The sequence below is a fragment of the Oryctolagus cuniculus genome, chromosome 17 (assembly GCF_051225735.1).
Source record: "Oryctolagus cuniculus isolate XC-2025 breed Fujian yellow rabbit chromosome 17, ASM5122573v1, whole genome shotgun sequence".
Taxonomy (NCBI): domain Eukaryota; kingdom Metazoa; phylum Chordata; class Mammalia; order Lagomorpha; family Leporidae; genus Oryctolagus; species Oryctolagus cuniculus.
Genome location: NC_142883.1, coordinates 7,106,310 through 7,132,996, shown reverse-complemented (window position 1 = coordinate 7,132,996; position 26,687 = coordinate 7,106,310). Strand labels below are relative to the sequence as shown.

The 26,687-nt window shown below is 55.7% G+C and overlaps 1 protein-coding gene across 18 annotated transcripts in view; it reads right to left on the bottom strand.

Moving 5' to 3' along the window:
• The window catches only part of SLC39A11 (solute carrier family 39 member 11), a 443,645-nt gene that overhangs the window by 71,155 nt on the left and 345,803 nt on the right, over window positions 1-26,687 (bottom strand). For 3 of the 18 annotated variants that reach the window (XM_089317658.1, XM_089317657.1, XM_089317659.1), the window contains exon 7: window positions 14,517-14,893. The exons of the other annotated variants lie outside the window; for them this stretch is intronic. In XM_089317658.1, coding sequence (XP_089173784.1) covers window positions 14,841-14,893 — 53 coding nt within the window. In that variant the 3' untranslated portion in view covers window positions 14,517-14,840. Of the gene's footprint in view, window positions 1-14,516; window positions 14,894-26,687 lie in introns of those variants that run through there. 18 annotated transcript variants of the gene reach the window in all.

Genomic DNA, 26,687 nt, shown 5'->3' with positions numbered 1-26,687 from the left:
TTTCTCTGTCTCTACCTCTCTCTGTAGCTCCATCTTTCAAATAAATAAAAATAAATATTTAAAAAAAACTGTAAACAACAGCTGGTCAGCTCTTTTGTTAGAATTTTCCCACTAATGAATCATTGGAGGGCAAAAGCTAGTGGGGCCCGGTGCACGCCTCTGTTCATTAGCAAAACCAGCTCCGGCAGAGATTTACCGCACAGCCCAGGCCTTTGATGTAGATAAATGCTCACCACAGCTCTGGGAGGTCGGGGCCCTAAGTGACACAGCTGCGGAGACTCGGAGCTGGGCCTTGAACCTGCTGCCCGGCCTCTTGTCCTTCCCCAAGGGCCTTCTGCTGCCCAGTGGGCTGAAAGGGGAGGAGGGGACCCCGGGGGGCCGTAACTGATGGCATCTGACTTGGGCGCCCTGAAGCAGCAGGGGAAGGCCTCCTCCCTCTGGCTCACCAAGAACTGGGGCGAACATTCTGCCCCAAGGGTGGCTTGCAAATGAGCAATCCAGGGCCGGCGCCGCGGCTCACTAGGCTAATCCTCCACCTGCGGCGCCGGCACACCGGGTTCTAGTCCTGGTCGGGGTGCCGGATTCTGTCCCGGTTGCCCCTCTTCCAGTCCAGCTCTCTGCTGTGGCCAGGGAGGGCAGTGGAGGATGGCCCAAGTGCTTGGGCCCTGCACCCCATGGGAGACCAGGAGAAGCACCTGGCTCCTGCCTTCGGATCAGTGCGGTGCAACGGCCACAGCAGCCACTTGGGGAGTAAACCAATGGAAAGGAAGTCCTTTCTCTCTCTCACTGTCTAACTGCCTATCAAAAAAAAAAAAAAAAAAGAGCAATCCTCCCCTCTGTTCTCCCAGCTCCTGGAATGGGGCTGGGGGAGGGACCCACAGCCCCTGACCTCAGAAAGCACCCACCGCAGTCAGAGGAGGCCAGCCCAGTCTCCCACCCCCCACCCCCAGGGAGCTACCTGTGGAGAAGAGAGGAGAGTGGATTTGTCACTGTGCCCGAGTGAGGGGAAGGCAGGCACCTGAGGGCTAAGCCAATGAGAAGCCTGGGCCGGCGACACACACACACACACACACACACACAGTGTCAGTAAGGGCACTGAGGCGGACGCTGAAGGTCAGATGGTGGGTAAGGAGGAGACGCAGTGAAACCGGGCTCCTACTCCACGTGTTAGCTGACAGCACACGCTGGGGAGGGAACTGGGACAAGGCGCCGCTAACTCAGGTGCCCAGAGAAGGAAAAGTGGCTGCCTGCCAACCCTGGACAGGCCGTGGGACCCAGCGAGGCACGGTCAGTAGGAGGAGCCTGCAAACCCACGCTACAGCAGAGGCCGCCCCTCCGGTTCCTCTGCCCCATCCCGCCCATGTCTGCCTCTCTCCCCAGCCCCCTCGTAGAAAAGGGGTGTCGCGGGCTTCAGAGACCCGGGCCCGGCTCCTGCTGTGTCCCTTGCAGGTTCTTGTGAAATGGAAGACCCTTGCTCGGCTTCCAGGATGGCTGTACACCCGACACGCCCAGAGCCGGTCTCTCACTGCTGGCGCTTCACTGTGGGGGCCTGCCCTGGGCAGTAGGGGGTGCTTGGCCTACCCCTGGCCTTTATATACTAGAGGCCAGTAGCATCCCCTGGATCCCGGCCTCGTCTGGGGCAGCCTTGTTGTTGGCAGAACCTCAAAGGCAGCCCAGAGCATCACATGGCAGGAGACATGTGTGTCTCTCTCTGTGTGTGCATGTATCTCCGTGTGTGTGCATGTGTCTGTGTGTGTGTCTGTGCCTGTGTGTCTCTGTATGTGCACGTGTCTCTGTGTCTATGTCTGTCTGTGTATCTGGTCTCTGCTTCTTATTAAGCCACCAGGGCTCAGTCACATGGGGCTCCACCCCCAGACCCCTCCATGGCCTTATCTCACTGTAATCGCTCCCCACCGGCCCCTCCTCTGCACACCATAGATTGAGTTTCCACCCTCTTAATGATTTGATGGGAATTGGATTTTAAAAACACAGGAAGCCCCAGGGCACACTCCAGCCATATCCGCGCTGCAGCCTGGGTAAATGGAAAAGGGCGAGCATTTCGGCTCAGCTGGAGCCCCATCAGGGCAGCAACGGCTCAGTGGGAGCTGCTTTCGGGTCAGCGTTCTCTTCCTGTCCGGCCGGCTCTGCTCCCGGGGCCGCGGGGCCCACGGTTTCCAAGCAATGTCAGCCTGGGAGGGGTTTTGGAGCCAGAACATGGCTGCCCAGGGTGGTCAGACCCGGGCTGGAGGTGGTGGGGCTCTCACTCCCTGCGTTCTGCACTCCACTGAGGTCTCTGCTCCGGAGTACGGTCCTCCTGGGTGGCATTCCCACAGGCGACCCCCAGGGGGCGCACGGACGCCTCAAAGCTCTGGGTCCTGTGCCTGTGCCCCCAGCCTTTTGTATCTCATGGCAGCTATGTGGGTGCCACGCGGTCTCCCTGCCACACACCACCCGTCCTCCAGCCCGGCCTCTGGTTTAAGCGCTCCTGGGACCGGTTCCACAAGTTATAGCCGAGAGCAGTCTAGAAAATGTCAACCCAAAGGCCATGCAGGAAATGAGGGGTGATGTGATAGCTTTTCTCGTGGAGATAAATTAACATGCAGACAGCAGCTACCATCCTGTGAAGGCGTCACACATACGGAACAAGGCCTCTGCAACCACCCCCAGCAACGCCACCATCACCAAGTCCCAAGGGAGGAGCAGTGACGTGCAATGGGACGGCTCCGTCACCCTCATCTCCACTGGGCACGGAGGGGCAGCTAAAGGGACTTACATTGCAGCCAGAGGGGTCTGGGCTGAGGAAAAGAACTGTCCTGAGGCTGGGAGGACTTTGAAACACGTGAGCAAGTCACTGAAGAAAGGGCTGAGCATCCCGCCCAGTGCAGGAGGGTGAGATACTCCCCGGCCAGGGACGACTGTGATGGGGAGGGAGGGTGGGCTGGGGAGGACGGGCGGTGGGAGGGCTCACCATGTCCCTTCCAGCCACCTGATGCTTCCACAGGCAATACAGGTTCATATGTAAGAAGCATGGCTGCGCACCCACTTGTGGTTCCCAGGTGCTAGCCAGTCATGCAGTCAAAGAAAAGTGACCATGGTTGAGGCTGGTGCTGTGGCACAGTGGGCTAAGCCTCCACCTGCGGTGCCGGCATCCCACATGGGCACCGGCTCGTATCCTGGCTGCTCCATTTCCAATCCACCTTGGGCCCCTGCACCTGTGTGGGAGACCCAGAGGAAGCTCCTGGCTCCAGATTGGCCCAGCTCCAGCCATTGTGGGCATTTGGGGAGTGAACCAGTGGAAGTCTGTCTTTCCATCTCTGTCTGTAACTCTACCTCTTCAATAAATAAATAAACCTTTAGAAAAGGAGAGGAGAGGGGAGGAGAGCAGAGGAGAGGTGAGGAGAGGTGAGGAGAGGGGAGGGGAGGGGAGGGGAGGGGAGGAGAGAAAAAAGAAAAGTAACCATGCTGGAACATGTGTTGCTGGAAGGGACTATGTTTGGGGCTCCGGTGGGTGGGGGTATGCCCACCCGCACTGCATCCAGAACCTTCTGGGCGGGGGGTGCTGGGCAGACAGCTTGGGTCCCTTCCCTGCCCGCCTGGGAGCTGTCAGTCTGCTGGGAGAGGGACAGCATGCCAGGTGAGGGGCGATGTCACACCACACTGCGGGAGCGGGTTCTTGGCCATAAGGCCTGGTGCTGTCCACTGCTGCTGATGGATCTGGCTTCAGCCGGGACAGGCCAGGGCTGCTGGTTCCACAGACACCCTGGTCTGGGTTTCCGGGCAAGACCGTGTGGCGCTGCTAACCCGGCCTGGCCTGTCTGTGGCTGCAGATGCCCGGCAGGGAGGGAGGGAGTGAGATCAGAGAAGGCAGCAACCCTGATCAGATCGCCCGTTTACCAAGGAAACGTCAGCAGCGACAGCCAGCTGCTGCCGCGGAGTCCCCCAATGAACCCAGTGAGGCACCAAGGACGGAAGTCATCGTTGGGAGACTTCTCTAGGGCAGTGCCTAACCCGGCTGCTGGTACTGGCAGCAGTACTTAGCTGGCACAGCTAAGTGCGGGAAAGAGGGAAAGGAGAGCCGAATTTAACTCCAATTCCTACCAATAGTCAGGTCTTAGGAGTTCAAGACCAGATGTGGGTAATGGAAGACACTTGGAGGTGAATCCTCGGGAAACTGACCACTTCCCGCTATTTCCCAGGGTGCTATGGGGCATGTTCCTGGGGCTCACGTTGGGCCCCCCCACACACACACAGGGACAGAGTCAGAGAATGCTGCCCTGCAGTGCTGCTCCTCCCCGAGAGGCAGCCGATGGCAGTGGACGGCGGGGAAGGAGGCGTCCCCAGTCCGCAGGACAGTGATAAAGTCTCAGGGGAAGGCCTCTTGTTAAACTCCCACATCCCAGGGTCAATTTCAACTCGCTTTTGATTTCAACAACCACGCAAAGATCACATCTCTGTGTTCTTCAAGGAGGGAGGGAGGGGGGAGAGGAAGGGGGGAGATGCAGAGGGAGGGAGGAGAGAGAGAGGGAGAGGGAGAGGAAGGGGGAGAGGGAGAGAGAGAGGGAGGAGGAGGGGGACGGGGAGAGGGAGAGGGAGAGGAGGGAAGAGAGACATTGATTCTGCTGGTACAGAAAATGCCCAGCTGAGCCGGGCCATGCACCAAGACTCTCGCTCTGGCCGTGGCCCTCTCCCCTTGGTCACTCTTGGCCACACTCGGCCTTGCCCTGGATCTAAAGCACCAACTCTGCACGGCCCAGGGCCAGCCAGGACCTCAACCCGTCTGCCACGTGGAGCCCAGGCAGCTGTTGGTTTCTTATTTTGTAAAAGTTTATTGATTTTTTAAAAATATTTTTGAGCAAGAGTGCACATTTATGCAGTAGAGTGCGACCTCTCAGTACATGTCTGTGTGCACCGTGTACTTATCCAATCAGGAAACTAACATTCCCTCCGTCCCGATTTCATGACAGGGGTGCTTAGTTTTTGTTTGTTTGCTTGCTAAAATTAATTTTATTTATTTGTAAGAGTGACAGAGAGAGAACTCTTACATCTGCTGGTTCACTCACCAAAAGCCAGGGGCTGGGCCAGGCCGAAGCCAGGAGCCAGGAACTTTATCTGTGTCTCCCACACGGGTGGCAGGGCTCCAAACATTTGGGCCATCTTCTGCTGCCTTCACAGGCGCATTAGCAGGGAGCTGGATCAGAAGTGGAGCAGCTGGGATCAGATTGGCGCTCGTATGGCATGCAGAGTGCCACCTGACTCACTGCACCACACCAGCCCCAGGAGCACCACACCAGCCCCTGGAACTGACCAGAAGCAAAGGGGGCCAGCAGTGCTGGCAGCCCATGTGGACACTGGTTCGTGTCTCAGCTGCTCCTTTTCCAACCAGCTCCCTGCCACCCACGCGGGAGCCTGGGAGGAAGCTCCCGGCTCTTGGCTTCAGCCCTGGCCCAGCCCCGGCCATTGCAGCCATTTGGGAAGTGAACCAACGGAAGGAAGACCTTTCTCTCTCTCTCTCTCTCTCACTAACTCTGCCTGTCAAAAAAGAAAAGAAAGTACCCAAAGCTGCACATGCAGACATGGACCCCATAAGCCCAGCTTCTCACCGGCTTGACACACGGGGCTGCCACTGTGCCACAGCGCGTTAAGCCACGCCTCGCCAGGTTCGGATCCAGGTTGCTCCACTTCTGATCCAGCTCCCTGCTAATGCACCTGGTAAAATGGCCAAAGACAGCCCAAGTGCTTGGACCCCTGCCACCTACACAGGAGCCTGGGAAGAAGCTCCTGGCTCCTGGCTTCAGCCCTGGCCCAGCCCCGGCCATTGCAGCCATTTGGGGAGTGAACCAGCAGAAGGAAAATCTCTCTCTCTCCAACTCTGCCCTTGAAAAAAAAATAAACTTAGAAACGAAAAGGCAAAGACAGAGAACTCCTTGACATGGAAAGACGGTGGAGTCCTGGCGCGAGGCACAGCCAGGGGGCGGGGGAGTCAGGTGTCCGCCCCCATGCAGCATGCTGGTGTCGCCCGTGCTGCCCGCCTTGGCCATCAACCGTCACACTGAGAACTGTGCTGTGCAGAGGACTGTGCGGCCTTCGGGAGGTGGGGGCAGCCGGTCCCTGGACCCCTCTGCTCATTTCCCATGAACAGGTGCCGCACCGCGAGGCCCCGTCGGACGGGGCTGCCTGGCCAAAGGGAAGGAGAGGCCGCGCAGGGGCTTGGAGCTGCTCCTACAGCACCACCGTGCCGGCTCCGGGGGGGCCCAGCCAGCTCTCAGACGCGCTTGCATACGGGGCACCGCTGGAGGTGGGAGGGGGGGCTTATTTATGTCTTTGTCGGCTGTGCGGTCTGGACAGCCTACAGAAAATGAGAAGAGAGGATTGCTCTTAATCCCCTCGGAGGATCCTTGAATACAATTAGACGCTGGCAGTTCTTTCCAGATGATGAATGACCTAAGACACAGGTTCATTTATCACGCCTTGGGTCTGGCTCCCTGGAACCCAGGCAGCAGAGGAACCTGCAGGCTGGGAGCTGCTACGCAGAGGTGGGGGGCAGGGCCACACAGGGCACCTATGCAGGCAGGGGCACTTTCTCCAACAAGCGGCGGGATTTCACTAGGAGGTCAACAGAGGAAAACTAGAACTACTTGTCTTCTAGGTCCCTGGCGCTGCCACCGTGAACCTCGCGGCGGGCCCCAGGGGTCCTGGCATGACGGTCACACCAAGACGCTGCCCGAGAGGCTGGCACAGCGGCATGAGCTCATTGAAAGGGGAAACAGCAGGGAAGACAGGGCCTGCGGTGCTGAGCTGGAACCGCCCCGGTGTTTCCTGGCGAGGCTCTCTGGGTGGCACCAAGCGCACAACCAGCCTGGGAATTTGCGGTCAGAATTCAGGGTGCCATGGGCATCCCGGCTAGCGGTGAGGATGTGCCTGGGCGCTGTTCCGGGTTTTCCATGTGGACGGTTCCATTCCACAACCCCGGGAGGAGGGTCTCCTCCTCTGTGCACAGCCTCACTGGCCCCATCTCCACCTCCCGAAGCTGTTAGCGCCCCCCTCTGTTTGAACTCTGCATTGCAGTTTTTATACACCTCAAAGTGGTTCTTTTTAGTTGTGAAAATAAAACAATCATCATGCTGAATGGTACTACCTACTACTTCATAACCAAAGCAATGTACCCACACATGGCAAAAAATTAACAGATAAAAGTGCTCAGAAAGTCTAAAGTGATAAAATTCCCTATCTCCATAGCCCACCCCTAGCTCACCCAAGAGGTCTTTTTTTTATTTATTTATTTATTTTTTATTTAAACCGTCTCAGACTTTCAGTTCTCTGCTGGACACAAATGGGTATTGACACCTTGCTCCTTATTGCCACCGTGGCTTAGCCAGTGTGTCGGTGACACCGTGGCTCCTCCCTGAGCGGCCTCACCCGGTGGAGTTCTTACAGACGCTGGGGAGTGTGGCACGCCCTCTTCCCACGTCCGCTTCCTCTCCACCTTCCGTCCACCCAAGTCACGGCGTTTGACACTGCTCTGTAGCTGTCTCGCACCTGCTTCACGCACAGGCCGATTCGTGAAAATGAAACCCACATCAAACGTGAACTCACAGCACTGGGGTGATAGCACATTATTTTCTACACAATCGGGTTGCTATCGGAAAAAGAGAAGAAGAGAACAAACAGCCCCCGAGGCCCTGGACTATTTATAAAGATGGTCCCCGGAATCAAGGCTTCTCTCACGGAGCTTGTTGGCCTTCTTCCTGTCTTCTGGGTTTTAATCGGATTCTCTCCCACTTTCCTTCCCTCTCTTCAATTCTCCCATATAACTTTTAATTGTGGTAGAATACACATCAAACAGACCGGGCTAACCACATGTAAGTGCGATTCAGTGGCTGCCTTGTTGTGGAACCATCACCACCCCCCACCTCCAGAACTCCCCATTCTGCGAGACTGAGACCCACAGAACAAGCTCCAGCCCCCAGGTCTCAGCCCCTGGGGACCTCCCTTCCACTTCCTGTCCCTGTGACCACCCCTGGTGGCTCTCCTAAGAGGACCCCTATGGTATCTGCGATGCCAGCTCTCCTGTATATCAACTTCCCCTTCTGTGTGCCACATTCGTTTCGTTTGTAGGCTCTGCCTATGCTCACTGGGCGGTGTGGGTCATCAGTTGGCTCCATATACACGCCTGTGTGCCTGTCCTCAAATCGTGCGTCTTTGTTTTTGTGTCTCGGAACTGGAGGACTGTTTCTCCTCAACCTGCTGGCAAATCAGCTTGGTTTCATGCATCCTAATCAAACTACCCACCTGATCTTTTTTTTTTTTAATTGGCAATTGTAGTATTAATTTTGAAGAACTCTGATTTTCAGATTATTCATTTAAAAATTATTTTATGAGACAGAGGGCTCTCCCAGCCATTGGTTCACTCCTCAAATGTTTGCAACAGCTGGATCTAGGCCAGGCGTAAGCCAGGAGCCAAGAATTCCAGCCAGGTCTCAGGGACCTGTTTCCAGATCTCAGGGGTCAGGGAGCCGAGTACTTGAGCAGGAAGCTGGAGTCGGGAGCCCAAGACGGGTACCAAATCCAGGTGCTCCGATATGGGACTCGGACATCTTCACCGCTAAGTTAAATGCCCGCTCGGATTACTCCTTCTAAGTACGATCAGTTCTTGCTCTGTGGATACAATAAATACCCTCCTGAACACAGAATTTTTATAGCCATCTCTTCCGTCTCGGGGTTGCCTCCAGGGTGGGCTGCCCTACTTTTGTCCCTCTTATTCATTCCCTGGGTTTTTCTCAAGTGTCTGGTGACCTGTCTTTTTGGATCATATTTGGGGAAGTGGGACGAGTTTGATGAGGCAGTTAGAACAGATGCAGTCACAAGTCTATTTCCCTATCAGGCCTCTCTGACCAAGCTAACATTTCATTTCCAAGACACCGTGGCTGGGGTCGGCGCTGTGGCACAGTGGGTAAAGCCACCACCTGCAACACTAGCATTCCCATGTGGGTGCTGGTTCGTGTCCCAGCTGCTCCACTTCTGATCCAGCTTCCTGCTAACGCGCCTGGGGAAGCAGCAGAAGGTGGCCCAAGTGTCTGGGCCCCTGCCACCCACATGGGAGACCTGGATGAAGCTGGCGGCTCCTGGCTTTGGCCTGTCTCAGCCCTGGCTGTTGCGTCATTCGGGGAGTAAGCCAGCGGGTAGAAGATCTCTCTCCCTCTCTCTCGCCCTTCCTGCCTCCCGCCCTCCCCTCTCTCGTTCTAAGACCTTGTGGCTGCAACTTGGCAGTTGGGCTGTGGATGTGAAGACATGAAGGGCCACGGATGTTTCCACTGTGACACGGCCACGGTGCTGAGAGTGATTTAAGAGCGTGGTCCTCACACAGTCACTTCCCAGGCAGAAACACAGGGGTGATGGGCAGGAGCGTGACGCGGGTGGCATCAAGCCCCCCTCGGGAACACACAGGTCTCACACGTGCAGGAGGGCAGCAGGGGGCGTGTGCAGGTGCTGGCATGCACAGACATGTGCAAATTCACACGTATGCATGCAGGGAAACGCAAGTGGAAATGTACCCTAACACAGGACAACCACCATGGTTAGGCAGGGCCAGTTTGTCCCGGGGACTCCCTCAGTGCTGGTCTCCGATTAGGGGTGCCAAGCCCAGGATGGCGCACAAACAGGAGCTCTGGGGAATGACCCCGAACTGCCAGGGGTCCCAGGGGAGGATGGAGAAAAGGCCTAGGGCTTTGTCTGGAAATCAGCTAAGGAGCCCTTTGTAAGCAAAGTGCTGATTGCCGAGCAGGGAAGGATGGGGGAGTCAAGATGCGAAGATGGGGTGCGGGCAGCCAGGACCAGACCCAGCAGGAGCAAAGCGACCTCACCCTTACAGTCAACACAGGGGGGGCAGGAAATGCCACCGACCACCGGATGGAGCCGGGGGAGTGGCACCTGCAGTGGGTCAGCGACAGCCGACAGCCGGCTGAGCAAGGCACCACCTGGCTACAGAGCCCGGCAAATGATCTCATAAATCACCGCAAAACACTCGGCAGACTTCACGTCTGGCATAAACGCCACACGGTAATCAAATATGCAGTGCAGCCGGCAAGGTGCTCAAAGCCCAGGGCCTCTTTTAATTACTGTCAGATCTGATCCAGGGCACCGCCGGGATCGATGGGCGGGGGCTGGGAGAACCCCGCGGGGCTGGGGGCAGGCGGGTGGTGGCGATAGGGGCTGGCCTCCTCCCCTGCCGAGCTCCATCACCAGGCCCTGCAGCCCCAGGGGCCCAGGCTGCTCCTCCCAGCCACTGCTACCACTGCAGACAGTGCGCTCTCCCGCCCGAGACGCGCGATCGTGGGTCCCAGGAGGGAAGTGGGGTCTCCTCTGGAGCGTGTGGGATGCTCTCCCCTACTGCACGTGTGCTGTGTGCATCTGCCCTGCTGCTCCCTGCATCCCAGGCCCCAGGACGTAGGAGGTGCTTTGCCGACACCCACTGAATAACCCTGACAGCTGATCCGATCAATCAATCAGTCATAGAGAATGGTTACAAGATGGGGAAGGTCTAGGAGGCGGGTCAAGGAGAAACAGAAGACAGGTGCAACAGCGATTGCACTTGGCTCCTTCACGTTCATTACCATCTCCAGCCCCTTGCAGCCTGCGCTGCCACCTCCCCTATTTCATCAACATTCTTGTCTCATTCAGTGTTGTAACGTTTATAGCTAAAACATTGCTCCCCCATCTTCCTGGGGGCCGGAGGCTGCCCATGGCACGGTCCTGGGCCCCTGACACCAAAGCCAGCGGTTTCCAGGGAAGTCTTTGCCTTACTAACCTGGACTCTAACTCATTCTGAAGAAAGGTTACAAAATAACAAAGGGAGGTCCTTTTCTTTGTCTTGCCTGGATCACAGACAGGTAAGATGTTCCGAAGCACAGCAGGCAACCTGCAACAAACGATGGCCAACCAGGAGCCCTGCAGGCCGAGGACGGTGGAGAGCAATGAGGGGAAAGCTTCATTTGGTCACACGAACAGTCCAGGGCTGACCGCTGCCTGGACTTCCTGCTGTGGGAGATGCACACGACCCTATTGCTTACGGCGCCAGTGGCCAGACGTGGAGTGACGTGCAGGGCCAGCATTCCTAACCTGAGCACGCGGACTGGGGTAATTTACACGGATGGCAGTAACTTACAAATACAATGATAATGATCTTGGAGGAATTAGAGAAAATGATACGGCTGTCAGAAAAAAGAAAATGGCTGGATTTTCAACACGTAGAAAATATTACAGACCGTACAAACCAAAGAAACTGTTAGTAAACCTACACACACACACACACGCATGGCACATACATACATGTGTGCACACACACATGCACACACAGAAATGTTATTAAAAGTCTGGCTCACGAGTCTCTATAACAAGCAAGCAAACGAACAGGAGTGGAAACCCAGAGAAACCAGAGTGGAATCATGAACAATAACTCATTTCAAACTAACTACAAAATTCTTTTGACTGAATTTTAGCTAGTGGAGCTCAGGAAGGAGAAAGGCTTTTGAAAAACAACATGTGTTGGGATTTCCTTCAGGCTCTTGGCTGTCATAACAGTGCGTGAGCAAGATTTCCAAAGAGGGTGACGCCATGGTTGCAGCTGGACGAATCCATACCCGCTGGGGTGGCTACACTCCGTGGGTGCAAATCGATGAACTCCCACAATCCTGCGAGGCGGTGGCTCTGTCTCTGTCACTGCCACTGTCTATTCAGTACGAACATCAGCAGTCCAGTGGGGACATAAAAGGAAACATTTTAAGAAAGCACAGGGCTGAGAAATCAAAACAGTTTGCTGCATAGAAACACAATAAAGAAATTTTAACAGGTGCAAAATGAGCTGAACCATCCAGCTCAGATCTGGCAATAAAGGCATGTGTTAGGGAGGGCATCTGGTGCAGGGGTTAAGATGCTGTGTCCCAGTCCTAGCTCTGCTCCCCATTCCAGCTTCCTGCTAACAACCTGGGAGGCAGCAGGTGACGGCTCAAGTACTTGGGCTCCTGCCACCCGTGTGGGAGACCTGGATCCCAGCTCTTGGCTTCAGACTAGCCCAGCCCCCAGCTGTTGCAGGCACTTGGAGAGTGAAAGAGTAGATGGGAGATCTCTCTGCCTCTCCAAACGAAACAAAACAAGTAAGAAAGGAAAGGAAGTGTGATGTTCTGGACATAGATGTGAAGGTCTGACCGAGAGAATAGAGGTGGGCAGTAATGGGCTCCACACAGGAACAGTTCCCTCATCAGTAGTCACCTGTGGACGAGCCGTATGAATCAGGGGGCTTCCCCTTAACAGAAACGTTTGGCAGAGATGTCACAGCTGACGTCACCGCAGGAGGTTCAAATAGGTGACTTCCTTGCAGCCCCGTCTGTATTATTTCTGGACTAGGAGAGAGGTCGTCACCCTGGCCCTGCAGGCTGTGCTGGATTCGAGGTGGCGTTCAGCTTTGTTTACTAACGAGGGTCACAGAGCAGAGCAAAAGGCTCTGTTACTCCCTGAACCTACGCTCCTGGTTCAGCTCACCTGTGCCTACCTGCCTGATCCCGGCGGCACTTCCATTTGCAGTGCTGTCGTGTATGTGTCCCAGTGTGCCGACCGCTGTGTCCGGCAGGCGACCCACGTCCAAGCCGGCCTGGCCCTGTGGAAGTCTTTCTTACTGAGAACCCACCTAAAACAGCTGAGCAGGAAGGGTCTGGGCCTGCATTTCCTAGGGTGGATCCTGGAGGGGGGGTGTGTGTGCCAGGTCTGCTACCTGTTAACAAGCTTGTCAAGAAAGTGCTCTGCCGACTACATCTGTCATTAAATACATATGTGTGCATGTACACACACGTGTATATTCACATGTGCACACACGGGGCAAATGTGTGCACAGGAGTATACTTCAATGTTTATACACACAGATGTAAATTAATGCATACAGACATAGATGTTTACTTGTGCACATAATATGTTCACCTGTATATTTGGTGTGTGTGCAAATAGATGTTTCTAATTGGTGTTTTGAGAATCTTCCAGAAAAGAACAGAGGACACAAATGTCTAAATGTCTTTTTTTAAAAAGCCTTATTTATTTATTTAAAAGGCAGAGCAACAGAGAGAGGGAGAGAGAAAGAGAATCTTCCATCTGCTAGTTCATTTCTCAAATGGCCACAACAAACGGGGCAGGTTGAGGCTGAAGCTGGGAGCCAGGAATCCCATGCAGGTCTCCCACGCGGTGCAGGGGCTGAGCACTTGGGCCATCCTCCACTGCTTTTCTAGGCACGGTAGCAGGAAGCTGGATCAGAAGCGGAGCAGCTGGGACTTGAACTGGCGCTCGGAGATGGGATGCCAGGGTCGCGGGCAGAGGCTGAACCCACTGTAGCACAATGCTGGCTACTCTAAATGTCTTTGGTCATGGAATCCTGGTTTGCATATTCCTGAAGGGTCTCATGAAACCCAAGTCTTGCAGGGCACATTTAGTTGGAAAGACTTCAAGGAAAATATTCTGCTTCCAGCAAAGAGTCTGGCTGATCTAAGTCTGTTGCCCCCTCTTATTCATGAAGCTGGGTCTTGGGCAGGAGGACAGAGAGACAACCCTGGTTTCCATGTGGACACTGAGCAATCCCACAGCCCCTGAGCTGAGCTGATTTCTAGCCCTGGCCACCCACACATGCACACACCATGCTTAGTAGTGCTACGGAAGGAAAAAATAATAATTCAGCAAAATCTTCCGCACCATCAGGAAACCATTTACAGGATGCCTTGGGAAATCAGTGGGGTTGACGTGGTGAGCCCTGGATGCGCTGGGGCAGGTGTCTGGCGCAGTAAAGACGCCTGCATCTCTCATCAGCGTGTGTGGCTTGAGCCGCAGCTCCTCTCCCTCTGATTCAGCTTCCTGCTGAAGTGCACCCTGGGAGGGCAGGCAGCTGATGGCCCAAGTACTTGGATCCCTATGTAGGAGACCTGCACGGAGTTCCGGAAGCTTGGCTTTGGCCTGGCCCAGCCATGGTGGTTGTGGGCATTTGGGGAGTGAACCAGCAGATGGAAGATCTCTGTCTCTCTGCTTTCAAATAAACTGAAAATTTAAAATACGTCCATATTTAAAAACATGGATGCATTCTTTTCATTCTTGTTGAGAGTGTGTAGTTGCAAAGAAGGAAGCCAGCCACTCCCATCCCTACAAGTGTCCTCTGATGGCCACTGAAGCCCCTGCTCTTCCCGGGAAGAAAGCACCCACACCCCCTCCCGCGTCACTGCACCACCTGCCTCCCAACGTCCCCTGTTCCATGACCACAGAACTTCAGTCAACAGCCATTTTGTTACCCATTTCCGGGGACTCTGACCTCACCTACGAGACAATGCAAGCGGCAGAGCGCGTGCCCCAGTAGAAGTCGGCCAAGTTCAGCAGAGTAAATCGCGTGAACCAAACTGCACTCCAGGCCACCCAACGCCCAAGCCCTGCTAAGCTGTCCTCACGCAAACGAAATGCCGGAAGCCAGAAGCGGTGGAAGGGGACGCAGAAACGTCTTTTCAGCACTTGCTATTTTTTGGCCGCTTTATTTCACATTTTCAAACATAATCCTTCCAAACGCCATGGGGTGGAGATAGGATCCGTGTATGCGATTTGAAGATAAGAAAGTCAGATCCCAGAGCGGTTACATGACTTGTTCCGGGTCATACGACATTCTGAACCAGTAACTGTCCAGTCCTGACTTTCTGCTCTTTCCACTGGTCCAAGATCAAGGGTAAGTGCGGTCCAGGAGCCCTGCTCACCGCCATCCATCCGTAGGGAAAGGGAACCCCGTCGGCTGGCTGATGTGATGAGCTGACGAGCAACGTGCACCGGGCAGATCAATACACATCAAAGAGCACGGAGGAGTCAGTGGACGGCAGATGAGGCCACGCTGTTTCCATAACGAGGAGGAAAGAACACAGGCGATGCACTGTTCAGATACCAGAGCTCCTCGCTGGGGCAAGCGGTGGACGCACACGGACAGCAGGAGGACGCACAGAGAGGAGCGGCTCGGGCACGTGAGAAAATGAGCTGGCCTGGCCTTCCCATAAGAGAGCGGACGTCCACGGATAAGCTGTCGGCAGCCCCAGCCCCACCCCCTTCAGAGCTGACTCTGCTCAGCCCCCCACGAGCTCCCCACACAGACCAAACTCCCCTTCTTCAACTACACACAGCCGGAGTGCAGTCCTGACCTCACCTGCATCTGACCGGGAGCACTGACGGTCACTGTGGCTCACTGGGACGCTTCTGACTTCGGAGGCCCCACCAAATGTTTTGGGAGGAAGGAGCGAGCCATGACCTCCAGCAGGTCAGCACCGTGGCTTTCTAGGGGGTCTCTCCCTAAACTGTGGTCTGCACGTGGCTGTTGTTCTTTTTAATTGAAAGGCAGAATTAGAGAGAGGAGGAGGAGAAGGAAGGCTCCGTCTTCATGGCTGACTTCCTGGGAACACGGGAGACGGCCTGGGGGCTCAAAGAGTCTGTGATTCAGACAGGCCAGTGTTCAGGGCAAGGGTATGCTGCTCCTTCCCCTTTGGTTGGCAAGCGCCCGGCCATCTGAGTGGCACAGAGGCTGTGGGAGGAGAGGCCAGGCTCCTCCATGCTTGCCAGGGGCAAGGTAACGCTGCCCCACCTCCAACTTCCCTGGTCCACCCGGGACCACGACTGAAGTGCACCCTGCGCCTGGGCAACAGTGGGACTTGTCGGGGTCACAGGGTTACCAGGGGCATGACAGCTTTCCTCTTACGGTTGCAGCCCCACCCCGGGTGCCCTTCAGGGGCCCTCCTCCTAAGGCGCCCCCAAGAGCTTCTGTCTCATGTCCCAGGAAGAGCCTCGTGGTGCACACGAGAGCCCATGAATGGCTGGGGCCGGGCAGAGTAAGGGCGGGGCAGACGTCACTCCAGGGACCATGTTACTGAGGTCTGTGCTCAAAGCTCAGGAGTCTGGGTCTGGTCCTTGTGGAAGCTAATGACACATTTATTGGTAGCCAGTGTTGGGAAGGAAAAGTCATCAGGTGTATGGGTGGGGAGGGGAGTTTAGTATGACGTCTCTGCAGACCAACCTCAAGGGGTCATCTGTTTGGTGACAGTGGAATCAGATCTGACCAGGGGTTCCTGCCACCGGCGTGCAGACAGCTGTACCCAGGAGGTCTGGGGAGCTGGGCCAGCCAGGGCCCTCCCAAACAAAGCCACCAGCAATATTCCTCTACAGCCTTCAACTTTAATAACCGGTTAACCACAACGCAACCATTTTTTTGAGTGGGTGTCAACATGTTTATGTTGTGTAGCGTAGCAGGTTACACCACCACCTACAGGAGTGCCTGCTTCAAGTTCCAGCTGCTCCACACGCAGGATCCAGTTCCCTGCTAATGAGCCTGGGAGGCAGCAGATGATGGCCCGAGGACTTGGGTTCCTGCCCCCAACGTAGGAGACCTGAATGGAGTTCCTGGCTCCTGGCTTCAGCCTGGTCTAGCCCCAGCTTTTGTGGACATTTGGGGGAGTGGACTGGTAGATGGAAGATCTCTCTATGTCTCTGTCTCTCTTTCTTTGTCACTCTGCCTTCTAAACAAATCTTTAAACACACACACACACACACATTTGTCAAGTTTTTTCTTTGTGTTCTAAGGTATCCCAAAGGAGATATTTTTTCTCATTTTAACAAAGAACCATCGGACTCATAAGATGACCCAATGCTAGAAGCAAAATAACAGGAAATTTCCCATCAACTTCAAGAGCCCACACAGGAGTTGAGCTATCAGCCGGTCCAGGCTGCTCCGGGGGCCAGCCTGGGGCCAGGCAGAGCAGGGACAGGAGTCACTAAGGTCCTGGTAACAGGAGAGGCCACGGGATCTTATGGAGGATGAGGATGTCCCACAGTCGTGGGTCAGTTACCAGCTGGGCTGACGGTCCCTCTGCTAACTGCTTATTGTCCCAGGGCCCCGGGGGCCTCAGCGCTGGACCAGGGAGGCGGTAATAATACCTCTGCCACACTGTGGAGGTGAGGATCGACTGAGACGGCGCCTAAAGCACTACGTGATGCAGGCCATATCTGCCATGCCTTGTTCAGCTGTGGAAAGGAGAAAGCCACTTAGCCCAGAGGGAGCCATGGCCCCACGGTGCACATATGAGAGTACTTCAAAAACTTCATGAAAACAGAATTCAGAGAGAAGTTTGGGGCTGGGCCTTGGGCCCGGTTATTTGGGACACTCACACCCCACATCAGAGTGCCTGGGTTCCCACACCCGACTCTGGCTCCTGACTCCAGCTTCTTGCTATCGGGTTCCTTGGGAGGCAGCAGGTGCTAGCTCAAGGAGTCCCTGTCACCTATGTGGGAGACCCGGATCGGGTTCCTGGCTCCTAGCTTCAGTCCCCAGGCCAGCCCAGGGCCACGGCAGGCAAATGGGGAGTGAACCAAAGATGGGAGTGTTCTCTGCTCCTCTCGAATGAATGAATGAATGAATGAAGTTTATCCTTTTGATAAACTTCAAAAACAGGTTTTGCAGTCCATGTGTATAAGAGGTTTTCAAAAGGCCTAATGAAAAAGCTATGCATGGATTTCTAGTATCTTTTACACCAACACGAGCTCCTTTTACTTCCATTTTTCTATGAGCTCTTTGAAAGACCACTTAGGAGTGTGTGGGGAGCAACTGGGAGCAACTCGGACTAGACTAAGTTACTGGAATTAAGACTTATTCTATGCATCTGCTCTCCCACAATATGGCGCTGAGAAGGGAGAAGCAGCTTCTACACAGCTGCCACCAGTTCAACCAATAAACTGTAGGACCTGCTCCTGATCGGAGGAGAGCAGCGTACTCGGCGTGTGGGCAGCCGAGTTGGGATTGGTGGAAGAGGACTATAAAGGAGGAGACAACATGCACCAGGAACATCTAAGGGGAACATCTATCTGAAGGAACACCTGTGCAGCCCCCGAGAGAGCCGGCCGGCGGTGTGCTGCTCCCCCGCGGAAGTGGGGAAAGTGGCAGGGGGAACCGCCCTTCCACGGAGGTGGAAGGGTCGGTAGCCAACCCGGGGAAGAACCAGCAGCAAACCCGGGAAGGACCAGCAGCCAACCCGGGGAGGGCCGAGCAGACAAAAGAACAGCGCAGGGTCCTGTGTCATTCCTCCACGAAGACGGGGAGCGACAGGAGTGGAACCGGTGGATCAGCGGGGTCTTTGGAAAACGCAGACCTCAGCGTCTCTCTCTGTTGAACACCCTCCAGCGTCTCCCCTCTGCACTCAGGAGGAGTCAAAGAAGGAGCAGGGCCTGGGGTGCCCCCACCTCCCACCGTCTGGCCCCACCTCCCTCCCCTCGCCCACCTGCATTCCAGCCCATCTGGGCTTCCCAAGTAGCCATTCTCATTCCAAATCCGGGGTTTCTGCACCATGACTCCCTGTGCTAGTGGCCGCTCCTCCCTCCACGCTGTCCACCAAGTTTTCACCCGCGTGTCTCTCCGATCTCAGTGTATGGACAACTTCCTCAGGGAAGTGGCCGTCTACATTTTCACAGCGCCCTCTACTTGTCTTGGGCACAATTGCAGTCGCATGTCTCCCGCAGTTCTCTTGCCTGTACGCTCCTCGTTTACTCACCACTGACAATGAAGCCGGACACTGCTCTAGCTGCTGGAGAGACAGCCTTCAATGAAGACGTCCCTGCCCATTTGGAGCCTCCTCTCTGGTAGGGGGAGACAGAGGAGACCGGAATTTAATGTCGGGTAGTGACAGTGCCGCGAAGAAACACAGGGCAGGACCGGGAAGCTGCTCTGTGAGGAGCTGTTTCTGGTGAGCCGGTCAGCGGAGCCTCGCCGGCGCGGACCTGGGCAAGCCTCGGTCTGCTGCACTGACCATCAGCCCTGGGTAAGCAGGCCTGTCTCTGTTTCACTCGTCACCTTCTGCGTGCTAAGCCCACAGACAGGTAAATGGATAAGGGATACATGAAATGCCACTGCCTTCAAGGATCCCTAGCACCTCTGTCCCTGCGGCCATCCCTAGGCCACCAGACAGCCTGCAGGAGCCTCAGCGGCAAAGGACAGCCCACCCAGGGCCGAGCGCACATCGGAGACAGAAACCAAGGCTTTCTTCTTCTGCTTCTCCCACCACTAGATCTGCCAAAGCCCACTCTTAAAGACAGAGATAGTAAAAAAGAGCTCCCCTCTGCTGGTTCATTCCCAAAACGCCTACAATGGCCGGGGCGGGGCTGGGCTGGGTCAAAGCCAGGGTCTGGGAACTCCATCCAGGTCTCCCACGCAAGTGGCAGGAACCCAATCACTTGGGCAATCGTCACTGCCTACCAGGGTCTGCATTAGCAGGAAGTTGGAGTCCAGAGCTGGAGTTGAGCGTGCAACCCAGGTACCCCGATGTGGGACATGGGCGTCTTAGCTGGAGTCTTAACTGTCAGACCAACTACTGCCTCAAGAATCATTTTATAGGCAGCCTAGGATGCTGGTGGATAGACTGCATGCATGTTGGGAACTGGAAACTGCTTTATTATTATTTATTTAAGAGACAGAGAAAGACACATGGAGAGGGAGAAGGGGAGGGAGAGGCAGAGGAGGGGAAGAAGGCATCGATCTATCTCCCCTCTGCTGGTTCTTTTCCCAACTTCCCACAATACCCAGGGACTGGGACAGATGGAAGCCAGGAGCCTGGAACTCAGTCTGGGTCCCCCAGTTGGTGGCAGGAACCCAAGCACTTGAATTGCATGTCTCCTGCTGCTCTCCAGGGTGCAGTTGGTGGCAGCAAACAGACTCAGAGTTTGCCTCGCTGCCACATCTAGAAAAACAGTTGGATCTGCCTAGATTCAGAGCACGGGCCCCCCAGGATGGTGTCCTACAACTGGTCCATGACAAACCCTTGCCCGTGTCTCACTCCCTCCCCCTTGGTCACCCCCAGGGCTTGCTCAGATTCTCAGCAAACACACCCAGAGCTGTACCCACCACCAACAGAGGAGCCACAGGAACTGCAGTGAGGGGAGAGAGGAGCAGAGCCCGTTGGTCACAGCCTGTGCGGCCCCAGGTGGGGTCCCTTCGCGCACTTGAAGGGGCTGTGAAGATGCACCCTTCCAAGCCCCTGCTGAGGGGCGGTCGGTGTCTGACAGCCCCAGCTGCTGCCCCTCAGGGCCCACTCCCACATCTCCCACCCCCAACTGCTCCGAGCCAGTGACTTAGCATGGGGGACACCAGAGTATGTCCACGCCAGTAGGACACGGGACTCCTCTTAGGGGACACTTTAGGTCCAGGCTCCCACTGGCCTGGCAAATTACTCTAGGTTCTGTGCTACGGTGGACGCTCCTCCTCCCCCCGCCCCCCTCCTCTGCCCTCCTCTCCCGGGTGGGCGCCAGGCCTGGGGTGCAGTCTGCCAACTCCGGCTCCCTCCCTTCAAGCCAGCCCCCCCGTAGATCTCTCACATGTCCAACCCCTTCTTGGCAGCTGCTTCCTGGAGGAGCTAAGCTGATCCACCACCGTGTTGGCCAGTGGAGGGACACGCCCAGCAGAGGCCCCGAAGGGCCACATTCGCACTTGGAACTAGCACTGGGCCTCCGCCAAGAACAGCCGCGAACAACCTGGACTGCTTCCGGCCTCCTAGTTCACAGCCCACGGTACTCGTTCTGCACATGCGTGTAGAGCTCCTGCTCACGGCAAACACGTGCACGCCCTGCACTTGGGAGGCAGCCGGGGCTGGCGTGTGCATCCATGTTCTGCACCGGAGCAAACTTGCCAGAGACTGCCGGAAATATGTAATTTGGTGACAATTCATCTTCAAGATGCTAAAAAGAACAGCCAGCATCGTTTAGCACTTACTACATGCCAGGTCCTGTTTGTATGCTTTTTTATATGTGTTGTTTGTTTTAAGAAAAATCCTTACCTAGAAAAAAGAAACCTGTTATACCTTTAAACAACAACAAAAATCCTTAAGCAGCCCTACCTGTCAGGGAACAGCGAGGAACCAAGCACACAAGTGTGTACTGAGAATCACCTTACACACTACACTTTAAAGAAAAAAAAAACATTTATTTATTTGAAAGATAGAGTGACAGAGAAAGCGGGGAAGAGACACAGAGAGAGATCTTCTACCTGCTGGCCTACTTCCCAAATAGTCACGATGGCTGGGACTTGGCTGGGCTGAAGCCAGGAGCCAGGAACTCCATCTAGGTCTCCCACATGGGTGGCCGGAACACAGCTACTTGGGCCATCCGTGTCCCAGGCACATTAGCATGAAATTGGATTAGAAGAGGAGCAGGGGCCAGAGCTATTGTATAGTGGGTGAAGTCCCCACTTGCAATACCAGCATCCCATCTGAGTGCAGTTTGAGTCCTGGTTACTCCACTTCCAGTTCCCTGCTAATGCGCCTGGGAAAGCAGTGGAAGATGACCCAAGTGCTTGGCCCTTCACCCACATGGGAGACCAGAAAGAAGCTCCTGGCTCCTGGGCTTAGCTCCTGCTGTTGCGGCCATTTGGGGAGTGAGCCAGCGGATGGAAGACCCCTCCTCCCTCTTCCTCTTCCTCTCCCTCTCCCTCTCCCTATCTCTCTCTCTCTCTTTCTGTCTCTGTGTCAACTCTGCCTTCCAAATAAATAAATACATCTTTAAATCAAAAAACCAGAAGTGGAGCAGCCGAGACTCGAACTGGCACTCGGACATGGGACACCTGCGTCGCAGCAGCCCAACCTGCGGTGCCACAACGCTGGCCACGTGTGTGATGCCTGCTAGGAGCTGACCCAGGGGAGGATCAGCTACGCCACCCCTGGCCCCCAGGGCACCGTGCAGGAGGCCAGCCTGAGCGGAGAGTCTCCGGGGACTGATGGGGCCCGGGTCTGCTTTCCCACCAGGCACCATCAAAGTGAAGATGTAACAACGAGTAGTCCGGCACTTGGGCTCAGCTCCCTAACAACACAGTCCACACTGTAGCATGTCCATCATCAGCCACTGCAATGCAGGGAGGAGAAAAATCGATGTGTGACTTACAGAGAGAGTGACTTTTATCTTTTAGCTGTCAAACAATCAAGGAGAAGGTAACACCTCGGCCCTATTCATTTAAAAAACACAATAAAGTCATCGTCAGAGTGGGCCCTTGCCTGCCTTGACAGCGTGAGTCTCTCCCTGCCCCCCACACCTTCCCTGCAGAGACTGGGGCTTCCTCCCAGCGCAGCCCTGCAGCCCGCCACCTCCTGCTGTCCCTCTGCCATCTAAGCCCAAGGTCCAGACGGGATGACATCCCGGGGGGAAAAGCCAAGGCCCTTTCCAATGGCGCTGGACGTCAGAGGGGCTGAGCAGGGCCGCCGTGCCCTCTGCCCTGTCTTTGGGGTACCCATCTGTGTGTCCCTTCATCCTCACGCCTGAGCACTACCCCCCTCCACCTGCACATCCAGGCCCTCCAGTGCCCCCAGGCTCAGCACACTGGAAACATCTTCCTCCCCAATTCTGTCCGCGTTTCATATTCTGGGCTCCTCTTCCATTCTGATCTGGGACAGGCAGGCAGCTAAGCTGCAGGCACCGTGGAATTCGACTCTCCTACTTGTCCATTAAGACGCCCCCTTTCCCAGGATGCATCTGTTCTCGTCGGGGACTTGGGGGGAAGGCACCAAGCGGACGTGTGTGTTAAGTCCCACGTGGAATGTTATGGAGGTCTCGTAAAACTCCCAGGCGGCTTCACGCCTGCAGAGGGAGCCCCTCCAATGCCTCATACAAGGAGGTGCTGGGAGGCTCTGCTTCCCCTCACCCACCCCTCCTCCTCACCGGGACCACTACCCACTCATGACAGATCCCTCTGTGTGTGGGGCAACCCCTGTTCACGTGTGTGTGTGTATGTGTGAGTGTGTGTTCACTTCCTCACTTTTTGCATAAAGTTCACTTTATATATGTCAGCACTAATTCTCATCGTGGTGCATAGCAAGGACCTGGAATAAAAATTAACACTCCCTCCTCCCCCACAACAATCCCAGGTCTCTAAGCTGCGTAGGACAGGGGATCCAAGCCCTGCCTTGGACCTCGCACAATCCACGGGTTCAAAGCCTCTGTGTTGGATGCCACACCCGGCTTGAGAAGATGCCGCCTGTTGTTCTGGAGGAGTGAGGAAAAAAATCAGCGAGGCCGTCTCCCACTCCGGGCGCAGCCTGCGGGAGACAGGGGAGGAGAAGGCGAGCTTGGCCGAGCCGCAGACGGCGTGCGGGCAGAGCCCACAGCCAGTGGGTGATGTGTCAGTGATGAACAAGTGGGCCAAATGAAGACAAAGAACGGCTGAAGGCAAAGAGGAGAAGGGGCAGACGAGAGAGAAAGAGAGAGAGAGAGACCTGCACGGATGTTCCTGCGCCTGGAAGTGCTGGTTAGACTGAGCCTGGGCCCAAGTGGGCTGCTGTGATGCGTCTCGGGGGGCGTGCGGGGCCACAGACTGCTGCCCCGCTGTGAATGTGGTGCTGCTCTCGCGACACGGCTGTCTTTGTTGGGTATGACGGTGAATGATGAATGAAGCCTGTGATTACAGAGGAGACTGAAATTACAGTTAAAGAAAAAAAAGGAAAAGTCGGGAGGGAGGGAGGGAGAGAAGTATGCCTATCATCTTAGAACTGTACCTACGAAATACATGAAACCTTTTCTCCATATATTAATAAAATTTTTTAAAATAATTTTTTAAAAGAAATGTGTCTTCACTAGACAGGAAGAGGTGATCTTCCTCCAACACACACACACACACACACACACACACACACACACACACTCACCATGTACAAGATGGCACTGTGTGGTGTCCATTCCGGTGTGGCTAAAAGCATAGGTTGTGATTCGGCAGCAAGCTGACCACAGCTGCCCTTGACCATCTCCCTAGCCACCAGAATAGGACCTGAATCATTTGACTCTCCCTGGCCCTGTAGACCAGGAAAAAAATGTCCCAGCTTCACCACGGACAAGGTAGGAGGGGAGGTAGGAGCTGGCCAACAGAACGCCGACCTCCCCCAGGGCTGCTGAGCTGGGAGGAGCCGCTTGGCCCAGAGAGGCAGCCTGTGGTCACAGGCATCTATGCCTCCTAGGAGCCTGGGCATGGAGCTAAAATGCCCAAGAGACAGGACCAGTGCCAGCAGAGCCAGAGAAGTGTGTGTGAGGACAATGCTGGGGCCTCCACCAGCCGCTGAGGGCCCTGCGTCTCTCCTGATTCCTCTATTCCTCTATAAGTGAGTGGCATCCTTACACTGCCAGGAGACGAGGCCCCGGGAGAAGCAAATGAGTGCTGCTGCAACAGGCAGCAGGAGCCAGAAACGGGGAACAGACAGGCGGCTGCCTCTGCAGGGACCCCGCCGTCCGCGGTGGGATGGTCACCGCCAACGTCTCCATCTTCTTGCTCCCCTGACCCACGCCAGGCTCCCGAGAAGGTCATCTAGACTCCCCAGAAGCACTTGGTGATGGCTTTGGGTAGGAAAAGCTGTAGTTTCCAGGCAACCAAATAACAAATCTCCAGTTACAGGCCCTCATTCTAAAGCACAGTCACCCCGGAGTGGCACAGAATTCAGTTAGCCAGAGCCTCACCTCCCTGGAGTAACCTGAGCCCTCCAAGGCCCTCTTTACCATGCCTTGCAGGGGACACCCAGTCTTGCATTAACGGGGCACAGCAGTTGGCTCTAAGAATCCAATCAGCCAGGTAGCGACCCAGTTAATTGCAGACAAACGGGCCACGGGGCTCCCTCTGTGCTTTATTTCAAAAATTAAAACTCTTCTCTGCAGAGGACACAGCGGCCTCTGGTTGGAGCATCTCCCGTCTGCCTGGATCTAAATGTACACAGTTGCCATTTAGTCTTCAGTTTTTCTCTGCCAGTGTCCCACTTGGCCTCAGGGGCTTGGAGCTGAGCCAACGTTCTCCTTCTCTCTCCCCCAGGCCCAGGCACTTCGGCTTGTCTCTTCTGTTTCACCCTGGCTGTAGCAGTCTGTTCTGATCCATGCCTGTCTAACTGTAAGGGGAATTGTCAGGGGAATAATGGTGCCTGGCTCCCCAGTGGGCGGCGGGGTGGGGGTGGGGGGAGCTGATGCTACCTGCTTGGCCAGCTGGGACCTCCTGGTTTAGAGGGCTGGCAAACCTGTTCCTCCTTGCCAGTCTGGCCCTTTTTCTTTGCTAGTTTTGAGCAGCCCAGGGACCCCCTGCTGTGTCACCCCACCCCGCCCAAGTGGCACTGTCTTCTCCACAGTGGCTTCCACGGTGCCAAGCCTGGACCACCAACCGCTCAGGGCCCCAGTCCTTCACAACCGAGCTTCCGCCATGCCCAGGGGCTCCCCTGGCCACCGCCCTGGGAACCCTGCTGCAGGCTGGTGGCCGTATCTGTGACAGCTGGGACTGTGGGGAGCAGCCCAGACTGGACTGAGTTACTGGAATTAAGACTTATTCTATGCATCTGCTCTCCCACAATATGGCGCTGGGAGAGAAGTAAACAGCTTCCGCACAGCTGCCTCCAGTTCAACCAATAAACTGTAGGACTTGCTCCTGATTGGAGAGCAGCGTACTCGGCGTGTGGGCAGCCGAGTTGGGATTGGCAGAGGAGGACTATAAAGGAGGAGAGAGACGGCACGCACCAGGAACATCTAAGGGGAACATCTAAGGGAACACCTGTGCAGCCCCCAGAGAGCCGGCCGGCGGTGTGCCGCTCCCCTGCGGAAGTGGGGAATGTGGCAGGGGAACCGCCCTTCCACGGAGGTGGAAGGGACGGTAGCCAACCCGGGAAGGACCAGCAGCCAACCCGGGAAGAACCAGCAGCAAACCCGGGGAGGGCCGAGCAGACGAAAGAACAGCGCAGGGTCCTGTGTCGTTCCTCCACGAAGAGGGGGAGCGACATAATGGTGCCGTGACTCGGATAGGAAACTTAGGACGGATATGAAACTTAGGAGGGAAGAAACGGGGAGAAGTGGAAAATATCGGAGAGAGAGACTAGCAAACAGCCTAGGGAAAAGCCGGACGAAAAAGGTGCCGGAAGAAGCTATTGAAAGCCTAGGCATAGACTCAGATACGGACTACGGGGGGAAGCTGGGAGAAATCTCTAAGGTCGAAAGCGAAAGTGAAAGCTAGAACAAACAGACTCAGATGCGGACTGTGGGGAGAGGCCAGGAGAAATGAGGGAGGAGTATTGTTGGAAGAAAGCTTGGGGAAACATACCGGGTAGAGAAAAATGTTAGGGAAATTGAAGCCGCGGGGGGCAGGCCGAGGCGGAAACAAAAGCCACTTTGGGATTCTCAAGTTAGCCCGGGAATAGGGGGCGAAAAGTTGAAACCAGAAGCTGAAACGTAAGCCAGATTGGGATCCGTCTGATTAGCCCGGGGAGCAAAGGACGGGAAGCCAAACCGTGGGGCGGAGACGTATGCTGGGTTGAATTCGCCAGGCTAGCCCGGGGAACTTGGATTGAATGCTAGTGGCGGAGACGCAAGCTACGCTGTGTGACCCGCGGAAGCCGCCGCGTGCAGAGAGAGCACGGGGCGTGAATAGATAGGGAACGGGGCTGCCGCGAGGCCGTGGTGCAGACGCGAAGGGCGTGGAGACCGCGGAGCGCGCGAAGCCAAGCCGCGCAAAGCCGGGAAGCCGCGCAGATGAGAGAGGCGCGGGCTGAAGCGGCTCAGAGCCGGCGAGGCACCGAGAAGCAGCCTCGGGGTGGAGCCCGCCGGCGGGGCGAGGCGCCGGGAAGCCGCGCGGAGCCGTGAAGCTGCCGCGGGGCGGGCGCCGGGAA